We start from the raw sequence: 23,167 nt of genomic DNA on the forward strand, positions 1-23,167 counted from the left end.
AATAGTCAAAGTATAACAATTTGTTGTTGTTGCTTTGGGTTTGTTTTTTTTACTGACCTTTTGGGTTCTAGAGTTATAGATACATTGGAAGCAATATCAAAACTTGTATATTGTTTCAGTATCTTTATTATTGCCATGATTTATTTATTGAAGGGCGCAATGGAGCATTATGTAGGAAAGTTTTTTGCATGTTTGGTAGTTGGATCAACAGGCTAAAAAAGTCAGGATGGCGGAGGACCAGACAAAGCGAACGAAAGAAGAGGTAACGGTGGTGATCTGAATCCTTCTTTGTTCATACCTCAGCGGGAGCATTCGTCAGTTTATTTTCAGCACATGCTATGGGCATTAGCATGCCATGAATATTTTAAAGCACTGCTTTCAGTCTGCTTGGGGCACAAATCATGGCCTTGGAATGTTTCTATCCTATGTTTACAGTATAGCTAACCGTTTAGTGCTTTGCAGTGAGGATTTTCTTTATATTATTGCTGGTAACCTGCTTAAAGATCTTAATGAAAATTTAAAGGTGCAAAAAAATTGCTTGGCACTTACATGTAGTAATATGAATTTTAAAGTACAATTTTTACTGATAATTCTATTTCTTTCAGTCTTACCAGATGGCATAACCATAATATATATTTCTTTCATTGCTATCTAACCATTGAAAGCTGACATCCTGACAGTGAACTCTCACCAACCTTGAGGTGAGGTGGTGCTAACATTAGATGACCTAAAGTCCTTGGACAGCTATAAAAGTAAATTTTTAAACCAAGACTTCATGAAAAGGTCTGAAGCGTATTAATTTCTTTATGGCACTGTCTTCAACTGGTTCCAATCCTAGCTTACAGACTACATCAAATCTGTGGTAATTGAAGCTCTTAATAATAATAATAAAAAATCCAAAATTTGTAAAGCGCTCACTCACACTCCTAAGGAGCATGCTCTTAGCGCTTAAGAACAAGAACGAGGGACAGGAAAACAAATAACATATGAACTATAAAAGAATAAACAACCATGCTAATAAAGAATAAAATCAAATACAGAAAACACAGGCACAGTGAAGACCACCTGATGAGTGCCAGACAGAAACAGCTGTCCTCGGGAAGGCTGAAAAGATCCAACTTTGTGCGAGAGACGCAGGCACTACACAGAAAATATCAAACAAAGCTTCCTGCACAGGCCCAGGTACCGACTCTCTCCCTCGATCCTCCTCCTTGGAAAGACAGAACAGGGAACATCACCATCTGCACCACAGTTCCTCACCTCACAACAAAGGATGAGCATAGCGACGTGAGCAAGAGAGCCCTGATGCTAGCCATGCTAGAAGAAAGGTACCCCCAGGAATCATGGATAAGGGCCTACACAGACGGGTCAGCCACAGACGCTATCCAGAGGGGAGGGGCCGGCGTGTACATCCAGTTCCCAAATGGACAGTGGCAGGCAGCAGCAATACCAACTGGCCTCCACTGTACAAACTATAGAGCAGAAGTAGAAGCCCTGGTCCACGCAGCAAACATCATCAGCAGCAGAGCAGACCATGACAGCCAGGTCGCCTTCCTGACCGATGCTCTGTCGGTGCTGCAGGCAGTCAACAATAGCAAACTGCCAGACCTGGAAGCTGCGCTGCTAAACATCAAGTGCCTCAGAACGGCTCTGCAGTGGATCCCATCACACTGCGGGATAGATGGGAATGAGGAAGCTGACAGAATGGCTGTTGGGTGCAGAGGACGAGCAAGAAGACAATGCAGTCAACATGTCAGAGATGAAAACCATCATTAAGTCTCTGTACAGGCCACAGCAACCACTGGACAGTTACCATCAGCTGTCCAGACCGGACCAGGTCGCTATCTTCCGCCTCAGGACCGGGCACAACAGGTTGCTTCACCACTTACACAGGAAGTTGCACCTCGTGCCGTCCCCGAGATGCCCATGTGGAGAGGCAGACCAGACTGCAGAACACATCCTACAGGACTGTAGGAACCTCCGTACCCTGAGGGAAGAGACGTGGCCACAGTTGGAGACCCTGCACAATAAGCTGTACGGGGCCAGTGGAGACTCTACAGAAGACCACCAGTTTCATCTCAAGAGCTGGTCTCCAAGTGTAATCAGGCGAACGACTAAAAAAAAAAAAACACAAATAGGAAGCAAATAACAAGAACAAGAGCTGAGAGTAACAAGATATTACAAAAAAAAACCACCTTCATCTATACCTGAGATTATGAAGTGTGGGGTGGCTCAGGGCTTGCTTCCTGGCCTCTTTTATTGACTTTGTTGGATCCAGTTACAATTTGGATATGTCACATGTATGCTTATGATACACAGTGCCTGGCTTTCCAGTACACCACACTCAACAAATATTGCACTTAGTACCCTTTGATAAGAGCTTGAATGTCCATTAACCACCTAAAAATGAATGACAACTAAAAAAAGAGCAATTCTATAGTCTCTGAAAAAGAAACGTGCTTTCCTCTACTTTTTTTGCTTTGTCTGGTGTGAACATCTTTCTTTCCCATACTATCAGAATCTGTTGTTTGCCATTGACTATTGCTGTTTCTTAAAAACTCACGTCGGTGTGCAAGTCAATTGCAGGATAAGCCAGATTAAATTAGTCCAATCAGTTTCTGCCATAAAAATGTCATATCTGCATTTATGCTATCCTGGCTTGACTACAACTCTTTATTTGTTTGTCTTACAAATTGCCTGTTTGACATGCCTCAGAGGATTCAGAAATATGCTGCTCCAGTGCTTTTTGTAGGTACAAAGCCTATCTTGTGACCACCCCTCCTACATGAGCTCACATTGACTACAAGATTGCCACACTGTGCTTGAGACCCCATTCTTTTACCAAGTAGCTGGCACAAATATGGTGCCTATAACTATCAAAGACTGGGTGCAGTCAGATATAGGAGTGGAACCAGTTCATGCACACCCAATAGATCCAGCATTGACAGTAAGGAGATGTGATTCATGTCACAAGCATAAAGTCATTCATCACTCATAGCAACGTGACCTCAGTCAGATGATTCATATGATAAACTGACTGAAATAGTCCAAGTAAATCATGGCTGAAAAAATAGTTCAAAAATAGAGCTGCAACAGCACAACCTTTTCAAATTCTTTGGACAAAGGAGGAAGATTTGAAACCGGACGATAGTTTTTGAGATTATTATTATTTTCAGGCTGGGTTTTTTTAGAAGTGGGATGACAACAGCATCTATAAACAATGAGGGTACATCACCAGTCAACCGGGAGTGATTGATAATGCAAGTGATAACTGGAGTCATCAATTCACGGCACTTGTGCAGGAGGTGGATTAAGCAGGATTTCTTACTGAATTTCTGATGATTTCCCTCAGCTGAGACTCAGTGATGGACACAAATGCAAGTAAAGGTGTTCCAGAGAAAACATCAAAACTACTATTGGGAGTGTTGATTCTGCCCTGCCATGATAATGTCAGACTTTTCAAAAAAGTATTTACACAGCATATCATGCAGTTTTTCCAGAGGAGTGGTAGAAGGCAGAGTGGAATGTGTAACAGTAGGGAGGGGGGACCTGTTGCTGAGGTCTGAGAGCTGTAGCTTACTCCATGGCTCACTGTCGGAATCAGCTGTCCATGATCAGAGAGCAATGATCAAATAATATCTGCTATGACTATATCAACTGATAATATCAGAGAATTAAATAGTGTGCACTTTTTTAAATGTTAAATCTGTTACCACTCCAAATAGCTTTGCTATAATTTACAGATTACTTGCATAGCACATATATTTAGATTAGAACATTGACAGTTTTAACCCTCTTAGCACGACATACAAATATAAATATGTGATAAAACAATGGCCCATAACTTAAGACGTCAGAAGGCGTCAGAAGGTGGTGGTTGTTTTTGTACTTTGCTGCTCCGGTAAACATTACACAAAGAAACCTATAAGTTTTTGGAAAGAAGAAAACTTAAATTTTGCAATGAAAGTAAAGAAAATTGCTGACTCACTTAGGTGACAGCAACAATCCAAGAAAATTAACAGTTTACTATTCTTAGGTCATAAGAGCAGAGTCACCATCGTGGCCTGTTGTGCTCTGCCGGCAATGCCACGATTGTGGCCTATTGTGCTAAAAGGGCTAAGGTCTAAGATGTAAGTGGCCTGCAGATTTTTTTTTTAATGATTGAGTAAAGCTCAGCGGAAGATGCTATTTGAGTAGCCCCACCCCAACTTTTATTTTCTTGAGATACACGCCTATAAACATCATTATGCACAAAAAGAAATTATAATCACGATGTCACGTTTGTACACAGATATTGCTTATAAATATATAAAACCGTGTCCCAACTGTCTCATTGGGTGAGAATTTCACAATGTAAATGCATCCTTGTACAATCCTGATGTCTATGTTGTAGACTTCTTTTTGTGCATGTTGATGTTTGTGTGCATGTGTCTTGAAGAACAGAATAGAGGTATTCCGCCAGATTCCTTTTTTGATCTGAACTTTACGCAATCATTAGGAAAACAAAATTGCAACCCACAAATCCTTAAAGTCTGAACTTTTAGCTTCTGGCTGTAAAGAAGGATTCAACCAGAGGGAGGTAGTTAAGGAGCACATGCAGTGCTAGTGACCCTAGTGGTCATTCTCTAATTATTGCTTCTATTTTGTCCAACTTTGCCCTTACCTTCCTCTATCTGATTTTATCCATTCTTTCCTGCAGGATGGTAAAAGTTTAGCCTTTAAATGTATGAAAATGAGATGCTGCACATGGTGACAGGTTTGAAGAAACTGTTTGCATGAAATGCTGTAAATTAATCAATTGGGCTGTGGACATTCCAGTAATCACCATAATTTATTATGTTGCATACATACAGCCAAAACATATCAGATCCTTACAGCCAAAACATATCAGATCCCATTCCTGAAGGAATTTTCAGCCCATTTATGTGGAATGTGCATGCTACAAGTCAACTTAGATCAGATAGTTTCATCTGTACCTGTAAAAGGTGCATATATTACTATATGCAAAAGTTTACTTTCAGGTCTCAGAATCATACAAAGTCCCCCAAACATCTCCCCGGCATTAATTTCATTACACTTTACCTACACGAACTAATATCCCACGTCCATGGTACCTAGCTGCAGCATTCCGTGCAAGATGTTATTAATAATTGTCTTAAATGGACAGCAGACTACAGAGAGGTCTCACAAAAATTATCTTTCAGTTTAAAAGTTATCAGTTTTATTACAAAGGTTTATTCATCTGATCAGCATCTACTTGTTAGATGTGGGGGAGAGAAGAAGAAATGGATCTTATATTTTTTGCTATGGCTACACTAATTACATTAATTACAATACACTACATTAACTAAAACCAGTTAAGTACTTGTGAGATGGTTTTTTTTTTTTTTACATAGTGAGGTCAGGGTACATACTATCTTGTCCAAGCTGCTTATGGGGTTTTGGCCTTTTTTTCTGGTGCAGATCCTGAGCTGCCTTCTTATGAACAATCTCTTTTTTTTTCTTTTTTTTTTTTTTTTTTTTTTTTTTTGTTCTCCATCTTTCTTACCAATTAGGTGTCTTCTGGGTGGTGCTTACTTGCATGTGTTATTTCTGAGGTCTAAAGGTGCTGGAAAAGGCAACATTTTATTGTCATCTCATCAAAGTCGCCCTGCACATATCCCTCATATTTATTAATTTAACTTATCTATTGGTTTTCAAATAAGATTGAAGGGCCCAATCTGCCTTGTTCTTGTACACTGGTGGGTGTTCAATCAAGCTACAGTACAGTCCAGATCATTTTATAAAAATGAAAAAGAATTTGAAGTTGAGAAAAGTGGACCAAAAAATAAATAAAAAATTTGAACCTGATTTTTTTTTTGTTTTGTTAAGAGGGCTCCTTTTTTTTTTTTTTTTTTTTTTTGTTCGCCTCTTTCACACTTGGAGACCAGCTCTTGATATGAAATCGGTGGTCTTCTGCAGAGACTCCACCGGCCCGTACAGCTTGTTGTGCAGGTCTCCGACTGTGGCCACGTCTCTTTCCTCAGGGTACGGAGATTCCTACAGTCCTGTAGGATGTGTTCTACAGTCTGGTCTGCCTCTCCACAAGAGCATCTCGGGGACGGCACTAGGTGCAACTTCCTGTGTAGGTGGTGAAGCAGCCTGTTGTGCCCAGTCCTGAGGCGGAAGATAGCGACCTGGTCCGGTCTGGACAGCTGATGGTAACTGTCCAGTGGTTGTTGTGGCCTGTACAGAGACTTAATGATGGTTTTCATCTCTGACATGTTGACTGCATTGTCTCTTCTGCTCGTCCTCTGCACCCAACTTAGCCATCCTGTCAGCTTCCTCATTCCCATCTATCCCGCAGTGTGATGGATCCACTGCAGAGCCGTTCTGAGGCACTTGATGTTTAGCAGCGCGGCTTCCAGGTCTGGCAGTTTGTTATTGTTGACTGCCTGCAGCACCGACAGAGCATCGGTCAGGAAGACGACCTGGGCTGTCATGGTCTGCTCTGCTGCTGATGATGTTTGCTGCGTGGACCAAGGCTTCTACTTCTGCTCTATAGTTTGTACAGTGGAGGCCAGTTGGTATTGCTGCTGCCTGCCACTGTCATTTGGGAACTGGATGTACACGCCGGCCCCTCCCCTCTGGATAGCGTCTGTGGCTGACCCGTCTGTGTAGGCCCTTATCCATGATTCCTGGGGGTACCTTTCTTCTAGCATGGCTAGCGTCAGGGCTCTCTTTCTCACGTCGCTATGCTCATCCTTTGTTGTGAGGTGAGGAACTGTGGTGCAGATGGTAATGTTCCCTGTTCTGTCTTTCCAAGGAGGAGGATCGAGGGAGAGAGTCGGTACCTGGGCCTGTGCAGGAAGCTTTGTTTGATATTTTCTGTGTAGTGCCTGCGTCTCTCGCACAAAGCTGGGTCTTTTCAGCCTTCCCGAGGACAGCTGTTTCTGTCTGGCACTCATCAGGTGGTCTTCACTGTGCCTGTACTTGGTGGCCTGCACGAGTGCTTTGCATTCCCTTCTCTTGTTTAATGGGGGTATGCCTGTTATCTGCTCCATCTTGTCTATTGGCGTAGATCTCATGGCGCCTGTTATTACTCTCAGTGCTTGGTTCTGCACCTTGTCCAAAGTCTGAAGGTGTGACTTGGCTGCTGTCATCCAGGTGCTTGATCCGTACTCAAGGTGTGGTCTTACAGTACCTTGGTACACGGTCTTCAGGATCTTTTCCCAACTTTAGTCTGCCAGCTTGCGCTTTGGTGGAGAGAGAGAAAAGAGTGGCTGTTGTCTTGTCACGGTTGATGGTAACGCACCAGTTATCTGCCCAGGCTGCCACTTTGTCTAGTGCAAGCTGCATCCTGTAGGTTGCTGTTGTTGCATACTCTTCTGAGCACCATATGACCAGGTCATCTGCATACAGTGCTGCTTGGACTCCCCTTGGAAGCTCTGGTACCAGGTCGTTGATGAAGAGTATGAACAAGGTCGGCGAGAGTACTCCCCCTTGTGGTACTCCGTGTCGTAGCAGCACCTTACGGCCACAGTGTCCGTCTACAAGCACCCTGGCTCTTCGGTTGTGCAAGTAGGACTTAATCCACCGGTACATGTTGCCGCTGATGTTGCTTCGCTGGAGCTTGACCAGGAGTCCATCCTTCCAGACCTTGTCGAAAGCCTTCTGCATATCAATGAAGACGCGCTAGGGTGACCTTCTGGGCTTGGAAAGCATCCTCTATGACCTGCGCTAGGTGCGTTGTCTGATCTTCGGTGCTTCTGTATCTTCTGAAGCCTGCTTGTTCTGGGATGATGATGCTTTCAGATTCCAGGTACCACTGCAGGCGCTGATTGATGATGCGCTCTATGGTTTTACAGACGCAGCTTATCAGGCTGATGGGGCGGTAGCTCAAGATTCGTGACTTGTTCTTCCCTTTTTTCAGAACAGGGATCATCCTGGCTTCCTTCCAGCACTGAGGTACCTGGCCTTCTCTCCAGCTAAGGTTGAAAATGTCCAGTAGTTTAGTGAGGGCTGTGCTGCCAAGGTGTTGTAGCATCTCATTCGTTATGTTGTCTGGACCTGGAGATTTTTTCTTCTTCAGCTGTTTGATGGCATTCTTCAGTTCTTGGATGGTGATATCTTGCTGCATCGACTCATGGACATCCCCATTTGTTTTCCTTTCTTTCTCTTCTTTTCTGAATTCTTTTTTGCAGATGCGGTGGGATGGTGATGCTGCTCTCCTTTGCATATGCTTGCGCAAATGCATTTGCTGCTGCCTTATCTGTCAGTGTCTGTCCATCTTCTTCAAGGGTGATCTTCTGTCCCTTGCTACCCTCATCATTTAGTGCCTTGGTCAGCCTCCACAGCTTGGTGGTGTCTCTCTCCATATTCAGCCCTGCTGTCTTTTCTCTCCAGCTTCTTCTCTTGCACTCTACTTTTGTTCTTAGCAGTTTGGCATTTGTTTCTTGCAGCTTGATGTTGTTTTCTTGACTGGGGTTGGTTTCTGCTTCTTCTCTGGCTTTTGTCAGGTCATCGTGAGCTCTCTGAAGTTCTGCTGTCCAGTACTGAGTGTAGTCCTTTCGCACCCCTCGTGGGATAGTTTCTTTGGCTGCCTTGATGATACTGGCATTGAAATCTTTGACGACGTTGTTGATGTTTAGTCCTTCCACCTTGATGTCTTTCGTGAGCTCATTTGTTCGTATTCTGAACAGCCCCCACTGTGCCTTCTTATGATTCCATCTGGCGTGCTGCGGGGGTTCAGGTGTCGTACTTCCTGTGATGGTAAGGAGTACTGGGCGATGGTCACTTCCTCCCAGCTGGTCTAAGACTGTTCTGCTCAAATTCTTGTGGATGTCATCTGTGCAGAGAGCCAGGTCTGGTTTTGTTGTTGTGTGCCAGCGGCGCGAGTAGAAGGTTGGTGGATCTGTGGGGTCGTTGACAAGGATTAGATGGTTCTCGTCTTGCCAAGTTTCGATATCTTCTCCTCGCTTGTCAAGGATGTTGTATCCCCAACTCTGGGACTGGCTGTTAAAGTCTCCGGCGATGAGGAAGTCGCTGTCTGGAATCTGGATAGTGTCAAGGGACAGCATCTTGTCACTGGGGCAGTAGTAGTTGATGACATGGAGGACGCTGTTTGTGATGGTGACCTTGACTTCTATGTATTCTGCCTCGTCCATGTATCTTTTCGTTTCGCTTGCATTCATGTTGTTTCTGACTAAGGTCAACACTCCACCTTTCTTTCTCCCCTGACGATCACTCCTAAATGTCTGGTACCCTCTGATCTTGAAGTGCTTTTCTTTTTGTAAATGGGTTTCCTGTATACAGCAGATGTTAATGCTGTTCTGGTACAGGAACTGTTCCAGTTCTATCTTCTTGTTCTGCGTTCCAATGTATGATGTTGATGGTGTTGTCCTTGGTTTTGGTGGTACTCTGGCCAGTCGCTTTCCTTCCTCGTCCCCTGGCTCCACGAGACGAGTTGAAGGGACCTCCAGTAGCTGAGGGTGGGCTCCTTTGAGGCACGGAGCCCGGCACTGCACCTGCCTGGCGGATCTTCACAGGGCGAGCACCATTTCTATCAATACTGTCTTCAAGTGGCATAGGCAGTTTTGCGTGGTGGTGTGGTTATTTCAGGGTGCGCCTTGCGGCCCACCACCTCCGACTTCAGCACTCATGGACCACTCTTTGTCTGGTCTCTACCCTTCGACCTGTCCGACTTGGGTGACCCTGCTAGGAGCTGATGCTCCTGTCGGCATAGCTCTTAGGGTCATCGAGACACGCAAGCACCCCGACCGCGGCAAGGTGGTGATCCAACAGGGGGAGAGGGCTCCTTTATCTCCACCTTCCAACCACCACCACCTGTCAATTCTGTGTCAGTTCTAATCATCGCACAGATCTCACCTGGTTTTCTGAGGGAAAGGGGGGGAATCACCCTCAAAATGTTTATAGACCAAACCTCTTTATATCCCCCTTTATCTTTTTTTTTCATCCTGGAGGATGATGACAAGTCAGAGTTGTAAGAGCTAATTCTGCACCACTTTCTTGCTTCAAAATTTAGAGCCACAAACTGGGCAACAGTCAGACAGCTTGAAAGCTATACAAGAGCAAGAAATAAACCACATCCCACAAAGAAAGAAAAAGGAAACAAAGCTATGAAATAAAATACTCTTTCTTACCTGAGCTGTAATTTTTATATCTCATAATACTGAGGATTTCTTGTAATGATTTCGGCTACAATAGAGGGAGACAGATCTGTGTCACTTATTTTCTTTAAAAAAGTAAATATTGTACCACATTAAATTGTTTTGAACTGTTAGGAAACAATTATGTCAAGGTGATTTATGGTTTCTTTGGGTTTTCCTTGCCGACTGCAAAGGTGGCTAAATATAGTAATTTGAAAGCCAGGTACCATCTCACATTGTACCCTTTTTTGTCTCCAGGCCTTTTTCTTTTATTATGTACGGCAATGTAAAAATACTTTTCTTCTGTCGGTGAATTTTTCCCAATATGCAATGCACAAATAACAATATTGTTTTTCATATTCTTGGTTGTTCACTATTGTTTTCTGTGATCACCAGAGGTATTAGGCTATACTTGATGTATCGTGTGACCATCATGAGCAAATCACATTAAAGTTACCTTTCTCCTTGCCTTCATTTAAAAAAATGTTGGAATGGTATACACTTGAACTTTTCTGGCATGGTCCATATATTACTAAACTATATACCTGTTGTTCTTTAAACAAATATTATTCAACAGATGAGTGTCATAAATAATATAGCCAGATGTTAATTTCTTATCATTCAGCTTCAGAGGCAGGAGACAAAAATGAGGGCCTTGGAGGATGAAGCTGCTCATCTTCGACACCAGCTTCGGGATGCAGATGTAGAGGTTGGAGCTTATTTCACAATGATAATACCTTAACAAACAAAATAAAAAGTTGCTTCCCTAGTACGAGTTGATATGGAAAAAAAATCAGATTTGTTTACCTTTAGGATGACCAACCTGTAAAACTTTCATAAAGAATATTGTAATGCTAGAGAAAAACTTTAATCTCTATTCAGTATTTTTAATGAGTTACAGATCAAATAAAGATGTTTTAGCCTTAGTGTAATCCCTGTAATTCTGAGGATTTCTCATTATGATTACAGAAACCCATAAGGGTAGACAGGTCTGGAAAATACAAAATATGGGAAAGAATGCTGATTTACAAAATTTGAAAGGTGCATCTGAAGTCACAAGTATCTTACTTTATGGCAAACACTATTAGTTTTTTTTTCATAATCTTACTGTGTTGCTGCCTGTTTTCATGCAGCTCAAAGCCAACAGGAGCAAGACAGCAAGCCTTGAGGGAGAATTGCAGTCCCAGCGCAACCAATGTACAGAGTCACAGGCACAGGTCAGTGTTTTGTTTAGGATGACAGTAACTTCGTACAGTGTTTAATATAATACACCTGGAGCAAGGGGGTGGGGGATCTGTAAGTCATCTGTGGTGTAGGTAGCCAAATAGGGATTTATATATCTTTCAGTGCAAGAGGCTTAAATATTCAAAAGACAAGTCAATGAATCTGATGTTGAGGTAGGAAATTTAATGGAGTTTTTTAAAAAAATCTAGTGTCTTTTGTCTCTTTGCTGTGGGAGATGTTTATATGGCTGTCTGTAATCTTTTTATTCAGAATTAAGGCCATTTTCATTTACCTTCAGTGTAAGCCCTGGTTAAAAAAAAATTAATAGTGCATTGATATAGTTCTTTATTTTATATTGTAACTTAAGTACTGTGGAAGCTTATTATCACAATAATGAAAACATCTTTATATTTGCTGCATGGTGCAACCAGACGAATAAAAAATTTAATAAAACTTTTTTTTAACAAGCAAGTCTTCACAATGTTTTATGTAAAATGTAAATGCAATGGCAAACAACAGCTGAAAGACAGCAGTGAGCTCTGTTTTGATTTGAATACACTAGTTTGTTATAATTGTACATGGGAATTCTAATACTGGACTGTAATGCAGTTTACAAAAGGGCGCTCCTGATCTTCACAAAAAATCTAGTATGGTGAAATATGGTAGAGATTTGACTTCATCCAATTCAGCAGATATGCACACTTTGCATGAAAAGTAATTTTTCAAGACTTTTTAAACATAGAACTGTTTAGTAAATAAAATTTTTGTTGCAGTATTATTTTTAAGCTAACAGATGCCGTTAAAAATGAAATTGAACATTACAGTTAAGAAGGCTTTCAAAGAATGAAATTTTGTCCAGATTTATGGTTCTGGATCAACTTTCCATTGTTAAGTAATAAGTGTTCAGTGTTCTTGTCTTCATCATCAACTGGGATTTCAACTGATCTTGTAGATAATGCTGCCATGACCGGGTTGATTGATATCCCAGGTTGTCTTCCATCTGATACATTCTTACACTTTCTTGAAATGGTGCTAAAAACATTGCTGTAGGGCAGGGCTATATACAGCCTGTGAGATTTTATCCAGCCCGCCAAGGAGATTTTTCAGATTTCTATGAGCATTTTTCATAACAGCTTCAATTTATATTAAGTAAATAATCATAGTACATGTGACATAAACTTTGAGGGACAAGCAAGAAACATTCATTATGGGATAGACAGAACAATAATAGAGTGCATGACATGTATGCATCTCATCAGCTGCCTGTGGCCTATATGCATGATTTTGGAGAATTATGTATGCATGTGAATTTAACCCCAAACCAAGAGTAGACCACTTCCAGTTTGTCAGCTGTTGTCAGGCACAGCTTTCTTCGACCATATCAGCTTATACAATAATAATAATAATTTTAAAAAATTGTCAACATTACTGTGTACCTTAGTGTATATTTCTGGCGTACAAGTGTCCAACATTATCCTTTCGTGGATTTCTGAAGGATGAGCAAATGAAAATGCTTTTGTCGGTAAAAGCTACTTTGGGTTTATGAGTTTATTTGTGCATGTCTAAGCATGTATGTGTATGTAGCATGTGTGTAGACACTTTGTAAATGCCATGGTACTAAATAGTCTTGAGCTGGAACTTGTTAATTATAAACATATATACTCCAGACAGTTGTTTCACCATGCTTATCACAGTGGCTAGGCATAGTTTCTGTGCACCTTATTGTAAAAAGACAAATTGTGGTGACTTGGAGGACAGCACTACAAGGCAGGCTGAGATTGTACATGTCAAAAAAAGTGTTCTGCACTATGGAAAACCACAGCTTCACCAAATAGAGCAGGCTCTTTTTTAAGTAGGTAATTTCGTGGCCCTCAAATGATGACTATCACAATGGCCCTTGGAGGAACAAAGATTCTCCACCCCTGCTGTAGAGGGTTAAAACTATTGTGGTGACTACTTGCTGACAACCCACAGCTTCTAATGTGATAATGCAACAAAGTAAACTTTTGGAACAAATATTCATAGTCTCAACAACTAAGACTGTGCATGGATCCAGGTCTTGGCCCATAAACCACACAGTCTAGCATACAGGATGAATCTGTTGGGGCCTTCTGGATGATGACTTCCTGTGTTAGCTTGCTTTTTTCTTAACCTGGCTGCAGGTCCAGGTAGTAAGTTTCCTTGGAGGACTTGGAGGACTCTCCATTGGCAGTCTGGGCTACACTGTGACATGAGACCTTAAGTAAAATCTCCAATTTTAGCTTGAGAGTCATGCGAGCTCTCCTTTTATTGTTAAAAGGGTTTGTATGCCATGGATGGTTGGTGATGTCAGAAGACAGCTCAGGCTGTGCTGCTGGGCTGTGCCTAGGAAGTTGGGTGTACCACTATCCTCCTCACAACAGCTCCCTCCTTTCTCTCTGGACTAAAACAGGCCTGCTTAGCACATTACATTATTGACCAGTCAGCCTCACCGCCATCACCTAAAGCAGCCTCTACAGCAACCTCTACTACATTGGAGTTTGAAAGGATTGTGATATTGGCTGTTGGCTGAGAACTTTATAATAGAGTTTAATGGCATACAACTTTAGGGAATCCCATCTACATCCTAAAATAACAATTAAGACCACCTTCTTAGCAGCTCATGATCTGACAGGAGTTTTACCATCTGTCACAGTTTATGGACCCCACCTGTCAAAGGCTACTTTATTTAATGGGTTAATTGAAGATAGCCATGAATAAAAGCCTTGGCTAATCTGTTTGGCGTGCTGTGTAATCATTGGAAATATGGGTGACTCATCATGCCTGTAATCACATTTTGTTCGGCTTAGTAAGACAAAGTATGTGGTTTAATTTGTTGTCTTGCAGTGCATCATAACCATCAGTTTCTTCTTGTCAGCTATGGGTGCATCCAAACAACTTTACCTTTCCATCTCTTCTGATTCAGTTGATGTATACAAAGTTCCTTCATCACACTTAAGTCCAGAACTCTCTATTCTAGGCCTCACACTTTGAGTTGTTTTTGAGCTGCATATGTATCAGTCATTAGTTGAATGTGACCCACAGTCACAGATCTGTGTAATAGAATGAACACTTTCAGCACATTTTTCCCCTTGTCAGGTCCAAAAACTTACCACCAGTCTGCACCGACTTCAGTTATCATCCAAAGATACTCGTGAAACGCTCACCAGTGAGGTAAGGTGTCCACTTGAAAGACATCACATGTTAAGTCAGTCAAGGTATTTTCTATGCAGAACATCCATTTTTGCAGTAAGGTGTATTATCAGACAATCTAAATCTAAAATGAAAAAGTTTTTTTTTTATTTCTTAGTAAAATAAAACCATGATTAAGGCATCTTTTCTGAAACTAGTGTTTGCACAGAAGACTGATGCGATCATTTTAAAAAGTGGATCTGCTAAATAATTATTTACTTAAAACTTAATCATTGTTTTTGTGTACAGCACAGTTTTAAAATAATAATTTTGGATGCATGTATAAATGCTTGAATTGCACTGCTAGTTATTCAAATGAATTTCAAAAGTTAAAATTTTTAAAGGGTCTCCTATTGCTGTGACAAAAAGTTTGAAAATGACTCTTAGTTAAAATTGCAGTTCAAGAGAGCAACATATGAAATGTAAATCAATTTTTACACAATTTATCAGTGCTAATTAGCATAACATCAGGTGCAAGTGTTCACAAAGACTGGAAAAAGTGACATTGACATGTATCGTTTAGCTGACACCTTCCTGTTAACATTGTCAGACAATGCTGATGACATCAGTTTGTGTCTGATGGTGTCACTGTGTGACAGGAAGCTAGCTAGCCATTGAAAATACTGTAAACATTGTAAATGCTGGTCAAAAACTGCAAGTTTCAGATCAGAGGTTTTTAAGTTGCTTAATGACAGTGCATAACATCCATCATCATCAGCTCAAAGATCTCATCTGTGTTGATATAGGATCAACTATTTATCCAAATCAAAGCACAAAAGGGCACTAAAAAAATCCAATGACTTTCAGTTGTCACCAGTTCACTAGCCAACTGATTGTGTACGATAATCATGATTTATTTATTAATAGACATTTGCTATTGAAAATTATTGGTACATTATTAGTTATGAAAGCAAAAGCAATATTGTGATGTGATTTTCCAGATATAGTTTAGGAAGTACATGCTTGCTTATCTGTGTCCTGTTTCTAAAGCATTATCTTTCTTTCTTTGAAGTTTGAGAAAAATGCCTATTTTCAGTAACATTTAGCACCATATCAGCATCTCAAATCACAACATTTTAGTTTTCAGCCAGTCAGAAAGGACATAACAGATATTTCTAGACATTAAACATTAAATTGACTCAATTCTTCAAGCTGTAATATTCCAGTAGGGCACATTTTTACTTCCTCAGTTCATCCAGTATAGTTCTGGTGTGACCTGCTTCTTAGAGAGGTGTAGTCTTTATTTGTCTTGTACCTGAGATTTAAGCATCCCATTCTCTCTCACTGTTGCTGCATCCTTTTATTATAAAAAAATGCTCTAAAACATCTTGGGGAGGATAAAGGTACAAGGTATTGACTAATGGGGTACCTTTTTCTGGATGATATTGCTACAAGTAAGGTATGTTGTCAGAAAATGTCATCTAATCTGCACAGCTATGCACTGATCACTTTGCCTGACAGCAGAACAGTCTTGTTTAGCTGGTCACAGTCATTCATTGACAGCTTCCTGTTTTGTTTCTTACCCTAACTTTTCATTTTTTAAAATTTCATTCTTTTTTTCCCCACTTATCATTTTAAAAATTGCGGTTCATGATTAAAAACCTAACCATTTAGTTTTACATGATAAGCTTTCTGGTGCCTCATGGTCTGCCATTTTTGCTAATTTTTTAAATAGTGTGGTTTTGTGAAAGGTTCTTGTGAGAAAAGCAATTTTTATTTTACGCTGTGTTTATAGAAGAATGACTCTTTTTTAAAAATCTTTACCATTACAGGTAACAGAGCGTCATGATGCCCTTGTACGTCTTCGAACTGAGAATCGTGAGATTGAAGAAAAGCTTCGTGAGGCCTTGTCCTCCAATTTACATCAGGCAGAACTAGTCAAAGAACTTAAAGAAGAGCTCAAGCAAGCTAAAGGAAAGGTCAATGGAGAATGAAATCTGTCATTGCATGTGTGATGTATTTGGTGTGTTTAATTCAGTTAATTCAAGGGTTCACAAAAGTAATATCTTCTGTCATATAAGGAGTAACAACACATATTAATGTGTAAGAGACATGTAATGTATAAGAGATATACATACCTGTGTAATGTGTAAGAGACAGCATGACTAGTGCACTGCATTCATTCTTTGGACCAATCTTTGCACACCCAGACTCAGGCACAGGGCAATAAGGGCCTTTGTAGTTTCTTCCCCACCCTGCTTGAGCAGCTCGGCCAGAAGGTTGTCTGCCTTAGTTGATTATTCTCCCTTCACACAGTATACAGCTCTTTCAACCTCTTCCTGTAGATCTGGTAGGTCTGCAGGTTCACTGGTTCTAGTCTGGATGTTTAGGAGGATGTTAGCGTCTGTCTGTCGCGATACTATGGGGTATTAGGTACGTGTGATAGCCAGAGACTCGTAGTTAAGCCCTAACTACACTTCACTACCTTGCCATCCACGCTGATATAATCCTGTTCATGATGCATTTCCACTAAATCGCTAATTAATGCACACACCCTAATAAACAACACAATGCAATTTAGTCAAAACAAGTAATTATTAAGAACCAAATAATGTTGAGAGTTAACATAAACAAAGTTAGAGAATGTATATACAAATGCAAATTCCTATCCTGGTTAGTTATCTAAGTTCAGGGATGGGAGTTCTCCGTCCGGGGGACGGATTTCCGTCCTGAGAAAAAATCTCAGGACGGAACTGGGACGGAAAGTAAAATTCAAAATTTTCACTGATTACGAAGGACCAGGGACTATGAATAAAAAAGCGAAAATTTCTCGTATCGTGAACGATACCATACACTAGTGGTAATAGGCAGAGGCGGCGTTAGGACCACGCGGGGCCGACCATCCGCGCGGGGCCGGGGTAATGGAGTATGTGTATCAATATCCCTATTGATGTGATGCAGGAAACACTGATTTATATACAGTTAGATAGGTTGGATTAATTTCGCGAAATAACGCACGAATTTAGTGTTTAATTGTTGGTAACCTTTCCCACCGTCTGTGACAGTACCGGCTTTTTCTTAAAGCGAAATAATATGGTGACGATAGCTTAATAAACTGCTTGTTATTATTGTCGGGCTTAACGTGAAGACATGGGGTCAATAATTTGCTTAATTAGAACTTAGAAGTGTTTTCTGAACGTCAATTTTTTTTTTTTTTGTCACAACTTGTTTAACACAGCTAGCAACAAGTCATAAAGATGACCTCGGGTTAGGTGGTCAGACGTTTCGGGAGCGAAAGCGGGACACGTGCCGATGATGATGTCGTCACCGACAAAGAACGCCGATAAATAAGGGGAGGGGGGGACTTTCCTCTGACTTTACCGAGTAGTGATGCTTTCAACGGCAGATCTGTCCACGCCACTACGGTATTCCATTTAAAATAGAAAACCGGTATTTAAAACTTAAATTAAAATATTCCTACCTTATCTCCCGCTCAGCCAACTTTGCGGACGTGCAGGTGAGGCGCTGTATAAATTATCGTACTAATAATTGTCCGGCACCTTCGTCATCTTGCGGGGCTGTTGCTCCCAAACCGTACTTCATAGACCGTGAATCTCCTTGTAAAGTTTCAGTCATTGCAAGATTGTGTTATACAGTTTTTTACAAGGATTTCGTGAATTTTCGCTGTCAAAGTTGCACTTCACAATTAAAAGTCCTTTCAGTGTTTCCCACCTTTAACTGTCATTTCACTGGCGATGTTCGCATCGTCCGCGACATAAGTTTAGTCACTGAACCGTACTCAAAGAGAACGATTACTGGAAGCGAATAAAATGCCGGGCAGCGGGAACCTTTAATATTATGGATGACATTGTTGAAAAAGACAGAACCGACCTTACACCTAAAAATGTTGAAGCCATTGGGTTTATTAAGTATGATTTAAGGCCAGAGGACTGAGAGCCATACAGATGGTCCCCAGTGACCAAATGATAAAAAATGTGATTTCTGCACATGCATCATATACAGTGCATTTGGAAAGAGAGGCTCATCTGGCTAAAAAAAAAACAACAAACAGGACACTGTTTGCCAGAATGCTGTCCAAAAAAGGAAGTTGGAGGACTGCATCAGCTTCCAGCCGACTAAGAAGCAGCAGTTACCTCATCCAGCAACTGAGCCATCAACACAGACAGCTAAGAGACCAACAGAAACCACACAGCCTGCCAACATAGTAACTGGACAAATTGACATTTTGACAAATACCCATGAAAAGTCTGCTCCCAGAATGTCAGGGAGACCAATGCAAACATCAATCACTGGATTTTTAAAAAATAAGAAGTGTTAGGTTTTGGTGGGTATTGGATTTTTTACTTGTTTTTATTTGCCTTATCAAAATTAAATGTAGATAAGACAGAAGAGATAGGCATAGACTTTAGGAAAATAAAATTTTGTTTTATTGTTTACCTGTTGAGACAGTTAACTCCTTCAGGTACCTAGGCTCTGTTTTTGATTGCAGGCTAAAATGGGATGTAAACATGATCAGCATGTGTACCTTCAATAGCTGAATAGTTTTTCAGTCAGCACAGCAACATTGAGCTGTTTTTATCAGTCATTCATTGAAAGTCTTTCACTTTTTCCCTTCATATGCTGGTTTTACAGTTTTCTGTCCATGATATGAACAGTTTGAACCATACTGTCCATATTTTTCTAAGGTAATTGGTGTTAAGCACAGAAATTTGGATTCCTTTTTATGATCAGCAAATTGTCAGAAAAGTTTACAGCATTTTGTCCATACCAGAACATGTCCTAGCAGGAGAATTTGTTATATTGAGTTCAGGCAGGCAAACATACTATGCCTATATGCAAAAGCAATAGGAACTTGAAATGGTTTACAACCTCTGCAGTCCACATGCTCAACCATAGATTATAGATTAATTGTCAGTTGTATGTGTGCATGGGTGTGTGATATAGGTGTACCTTAAGAATGTTTTATATATAAGAATGCACGTTCTTATAATGCACCACTCGCTTAATATTGTAACTAGCAGTTTTTTAAAACTTTTGTAACAGAACACACTTCCCAAGTTATAATTGCCCATTAGGGTTAATAAAGTTGGACATTTGTCATTGTTAACTACTAAAGACATTGTATGACTTATGTGTGTCATGTATGTGAAAAACGTGAAACGCGTATGCAACCATATGTGTCATATAACGTTATATGTATATGCTCTAGTACTACATGGCTCTTGAAAAATCTTCAGTCCCAGGAAAATTTCTGGCTCCCACCCATGTCTAAGGCATCCCATTAATCCTATCTTTGTACCCCTAATCCAGATAACTTGTGAGTCTTAAAACTTGTCCTTAACTATGTATACGTCATACACCGCACTGGTTCTTAGACACATCCGCTCGCTCTACACAATGCACATTCATATTCATATTCATATTCAAATTCTCTTTGCCATGTGAGATGGAATTGGTGGTGTGGCATCCAATTGTCCTTGATTACTTCAGACAATTGTCACAAAGAGGGCCTTCCCAAGGCGACACAGTAGAAATGGTGATCTTCGTTGTCTGGAACTTTCCATTGAGATGTGAAATGTGCTTTGCACGGAGCTTGGATGAACGCTCATGCGTACCATCCCCTTGCACTAGTGTGCACTCATTCTCTGTCACCAGCTAGCCTGTCATTACCAAAGATAAAAACCAGTGCCTACCTCTGTGACTAAGAGTATAACGATGTCTTGCATGAATAGAAGTTACTCTCCTTAGCGCTTTGTTTTAAGAGTGGGCTGCACACCTCTTGGCAAGTCCCTATACCATGTCTCTTGTCTGGTGAAGGTAGACGGGTGATAGCTGACTTGACACTTGGTGACGAAGACTTGACGAAGTCTTTCTCACCCTGATGCGTATACTCCAAAAGTTTGGTGGTGAAGCCCTGATTTTGGCTCCAACTCAATGTTAAAAAGCTGGCTTGGGCTACACATCCACCCAATTGGTCACTCTCACAACCACACTCATTGTTCTCAGGTCTACACAACTTCGACTAATCACACATCACTGCTAGTGCGAAACACAGTCGCCTGGCCTCTGGATTTTCCCCTCAACTTGACCTGACCTGTGTTCGAAATCTGAGAGGCACTACTCCCCTTGCTTTCTGTGTTAGCAACTGTCCCTACGGATAATGTGCATTTTCTTTCTCTCTTCAAGGCCCACCTTTAGTCACAAAGATCTAGGATATCCTTTGACACCCTAGATTGCTAGAACTTCCTGAACTGTTGATAGCACCTCTTTGATGTTTCCAGCAAGGATGTCTGCATTACAGTTCACAAAGCAATAGCAACTAATACCATAAATAGCAGCATGCAAGTTGTATGATTTGATCACTTCTTTCAAATAGTACAAGAAAACGAACAAAACAATTCTGAATAAAACAATTTATAGTTTATGAAATGCCTATAAAAATTGTGTATAGTTGTCTGCATTATTGGTTTTTATATGTCTTTCAGCACATCATACTTTTGCACCAACTGCTTATTATTGGTATAGCAGTCTGATGATAAGTGTCCTTAGTAAATGTTAGCCACCACGTCAAACCAGGCACCAATAGTAGCCCAGTGAAAAAAATTTATCTTTATGCTTCTAATTTTTTCAGACCCAGGAAGTACAGCTCAAGCTGGATGAAATAGAAAGGGAAAAGCAGCAGCTACATAGCCGATACACCACTCAGGCTCGTGAGGTGAAATAACAGTTTGTATGTTGATGTTGTTTTAAAAAATGTCTCTATAATGTTAAGTTTTGATTTCTAGCAGTGGAGAAGCACTGAAGGCATATACACACATACATACTGCCAAGGCTGAACAAAAGTGGTAATGTTGGTTAAAAAAAAATCTGGTGAGTTTTCTTTCACTGTTTCCACAGAAGATCTTGTTCAAGAATTACATAAAATACAAGGTGTTTGTATTTCACTTTTTCTCTTGAAGTTTACATTTCCACATTGTATTTTGAGGTTATCAGTTTTTGTTAATACAAATATCCATCATTTTTGTGTCATTCACATGTCCAGTATAACCTTTTTTATTGCCAACATTTCTGTGTCCAGATTGATCGACTTCAGACAGATATCCAAGAACGTGATCTTAGTTGTTCACAGCAGGAGACATTGTATCGTTCAGACATTGCAGACAGAGAAGAAGAAATATCTCGCCTGAAAGCTGACCTCAATGTCATGCATGAGAAATTGGCTCAGAGTGAGGGGCAGGTGAGTGCTGAATTTTAAAGAATTAAAACCCTCAAGTTCTAGAGGACATGAGTTTCAAGAAAGTTGATCAACTCTAAACTAAGATGATAGGTATGCTTCCTATTTTGAGCAATTGCATTTGTAGAAAACAAATTACTTTTTATGTCTACTATTCTATAGAGATAAATTACACCAAAATGAGTTACTGATAATTATGTTATCAACTAACTGAATTATTAGTAGGGTAAAGGTGTTAGGATCATATAAGTGCTGCTTCAGAGGGATACCAGTTCATACACTTCACTTTAGCATTTGTTCAAACATGCTTCATTTAGTTGAAATTTCTCTTCCTTTTGTATAAAAATGGTGAACAACTCTAACCAGTTACTTGGCTTCATGCATCTTCCAAGGAAAGTCTTGGTACTTTGTTACCTAGTAAATATTTTAGAAAAAAAAACTGTCAGGAGAGTAGAATTAGATTAACATAGATTCTTTTTCTGCTTTCAGCTATGTTCACGTGAGGAGAGCATCAAAAGACTACAGTTTCAGCTGCAAGACATTCAAGAAGAGTGCAGAAGGAAAGATGCAGAGCTGGATAAGATGGAGATAGAATTTATATCATCTGATGAGGATCGCAAGCACTGTGAGGACCAGGTATGATTTGTCAAGACTGTGCTTGCTGGTGACATCCTTTAGCTTTTGTCTGTTGTCTGTGGAAAACATTCTTCACAAATACAAGTCAAGTTGATTAGAAACTGGCTGTGGTATTTCATATCTTCTCCCCTGCATCAGAATCTAAAATGCACTTTATCTACTTTTCATCGAGACACCTTCATTCCTTGGCAGACCACGCTGTCGTACACCTGCCAAAAGTTTTGCATCAAGAGGTTTGGCGAGTGATATTTCTCTTAGTCTGGACCTAAACTATAAAACTTACTGTCATTATCAGCTAAACTATAAAGCCTGTTCCAAGTTTCAAGTGGGCATTAAAAACTTTTTGTTTCTGAAATACCCCTTGCAGTAACTCTGTTTTGCCGTAGTCCTGTCTTCTTCATGGTTAAGATATATTTACTGTTTGTGTGCTATGTAAGAATTATTTTACACCCTTTCTCTATCAATGGCATTCCATATGTGTGACCTGGTAATATGAAATGAAGTGAGTCGTTATTATTATTAAGTCATTTGTTGCCGGAGTCATACGCTTTTTCAGAAAATTCATTGGAAACCAAAATGTTCAACAAAACAAAATTTTTAGAGTAAATTCTCTTTCTTCTTTGAATGTACCTGATGACAAGACCGTAGAAGATAAAAGGTCACACTCTTTAAACATTGAAAGTTGTCTCCCTGATAGTAAACTAGCACATGCTTGGTAACCTCTACTGGTTAGTTGAGCAACTGCCCTCTAACA

At 40.4% G+C, this 23,167-nt stretch overlaps 1 protein-coding gene across 6 annotated transcripts in view; it reads left to right on the forward strand.

Annotated features, from left to right (window-relative positions):
• Positions 1 to 23,167, forward strand: part of LOC112576794 (early endosome antigen 1-like) — a 105,414-nt gene that overhangs the window by 24,654 nt on the left and 57,593 nt on the right. For 4 of the 6 annotated variants that reach the window (XM_025259528.1, XM_025259524.1, XM_025259527.1 and 1 more), the window contains 8 exons: positions 200 to 262; positions 10,774 to 10,857; positions 11,282 to 11,365; positions 14,490 to 14,564; positions 16,355 to 16,501; positions 21,175 to 21,258; positions 21,622 to 21,780; positions 22,267 to 22,413. In XM_025259528.1, the coding sequence (XP_025115313.1) occupies positions 200 to 262; positions 10,774 to 10,857; positions 11,282 to 11,365; positions 14,490 to 14,564; positions 16,355 to 16,501; positions 21,175 to 21,258; positions 21,622 to 21,780; positions 22,267 to 22,413 (843 nt within the window). The remainder of the gene's footprint in view (positions 1 to 199; positions 263 to 10,773; positions 10,858 to 11,281; positions 11,366 to 14,489; positions 14,565 to 16,354; positions 16,502 to 21,174; positions 21,259 to 21,621; positions 21,781 to 22,266; positions 22,414 to 23,167) is intronic. The other 2 variants (XM_025259526.1, XM_025259525.1) reach the window with 2 other exon arrangements.

This window comes from Pomacea canaliculata, linkage group LG12 (genome assembly GCF_003073045.1).
Source record: "Pomacea canaliculata isolate SZHN2017 linkage group LG12, ASM307304v1, whole genome shotgun sequence".
Lineage (NCBI taxonomy): Eukaryota > Metazoa > Mollusca > Gastropoda > Architaenioglossa > Ampullariidae > Pomacea > Pomacea canaliculata.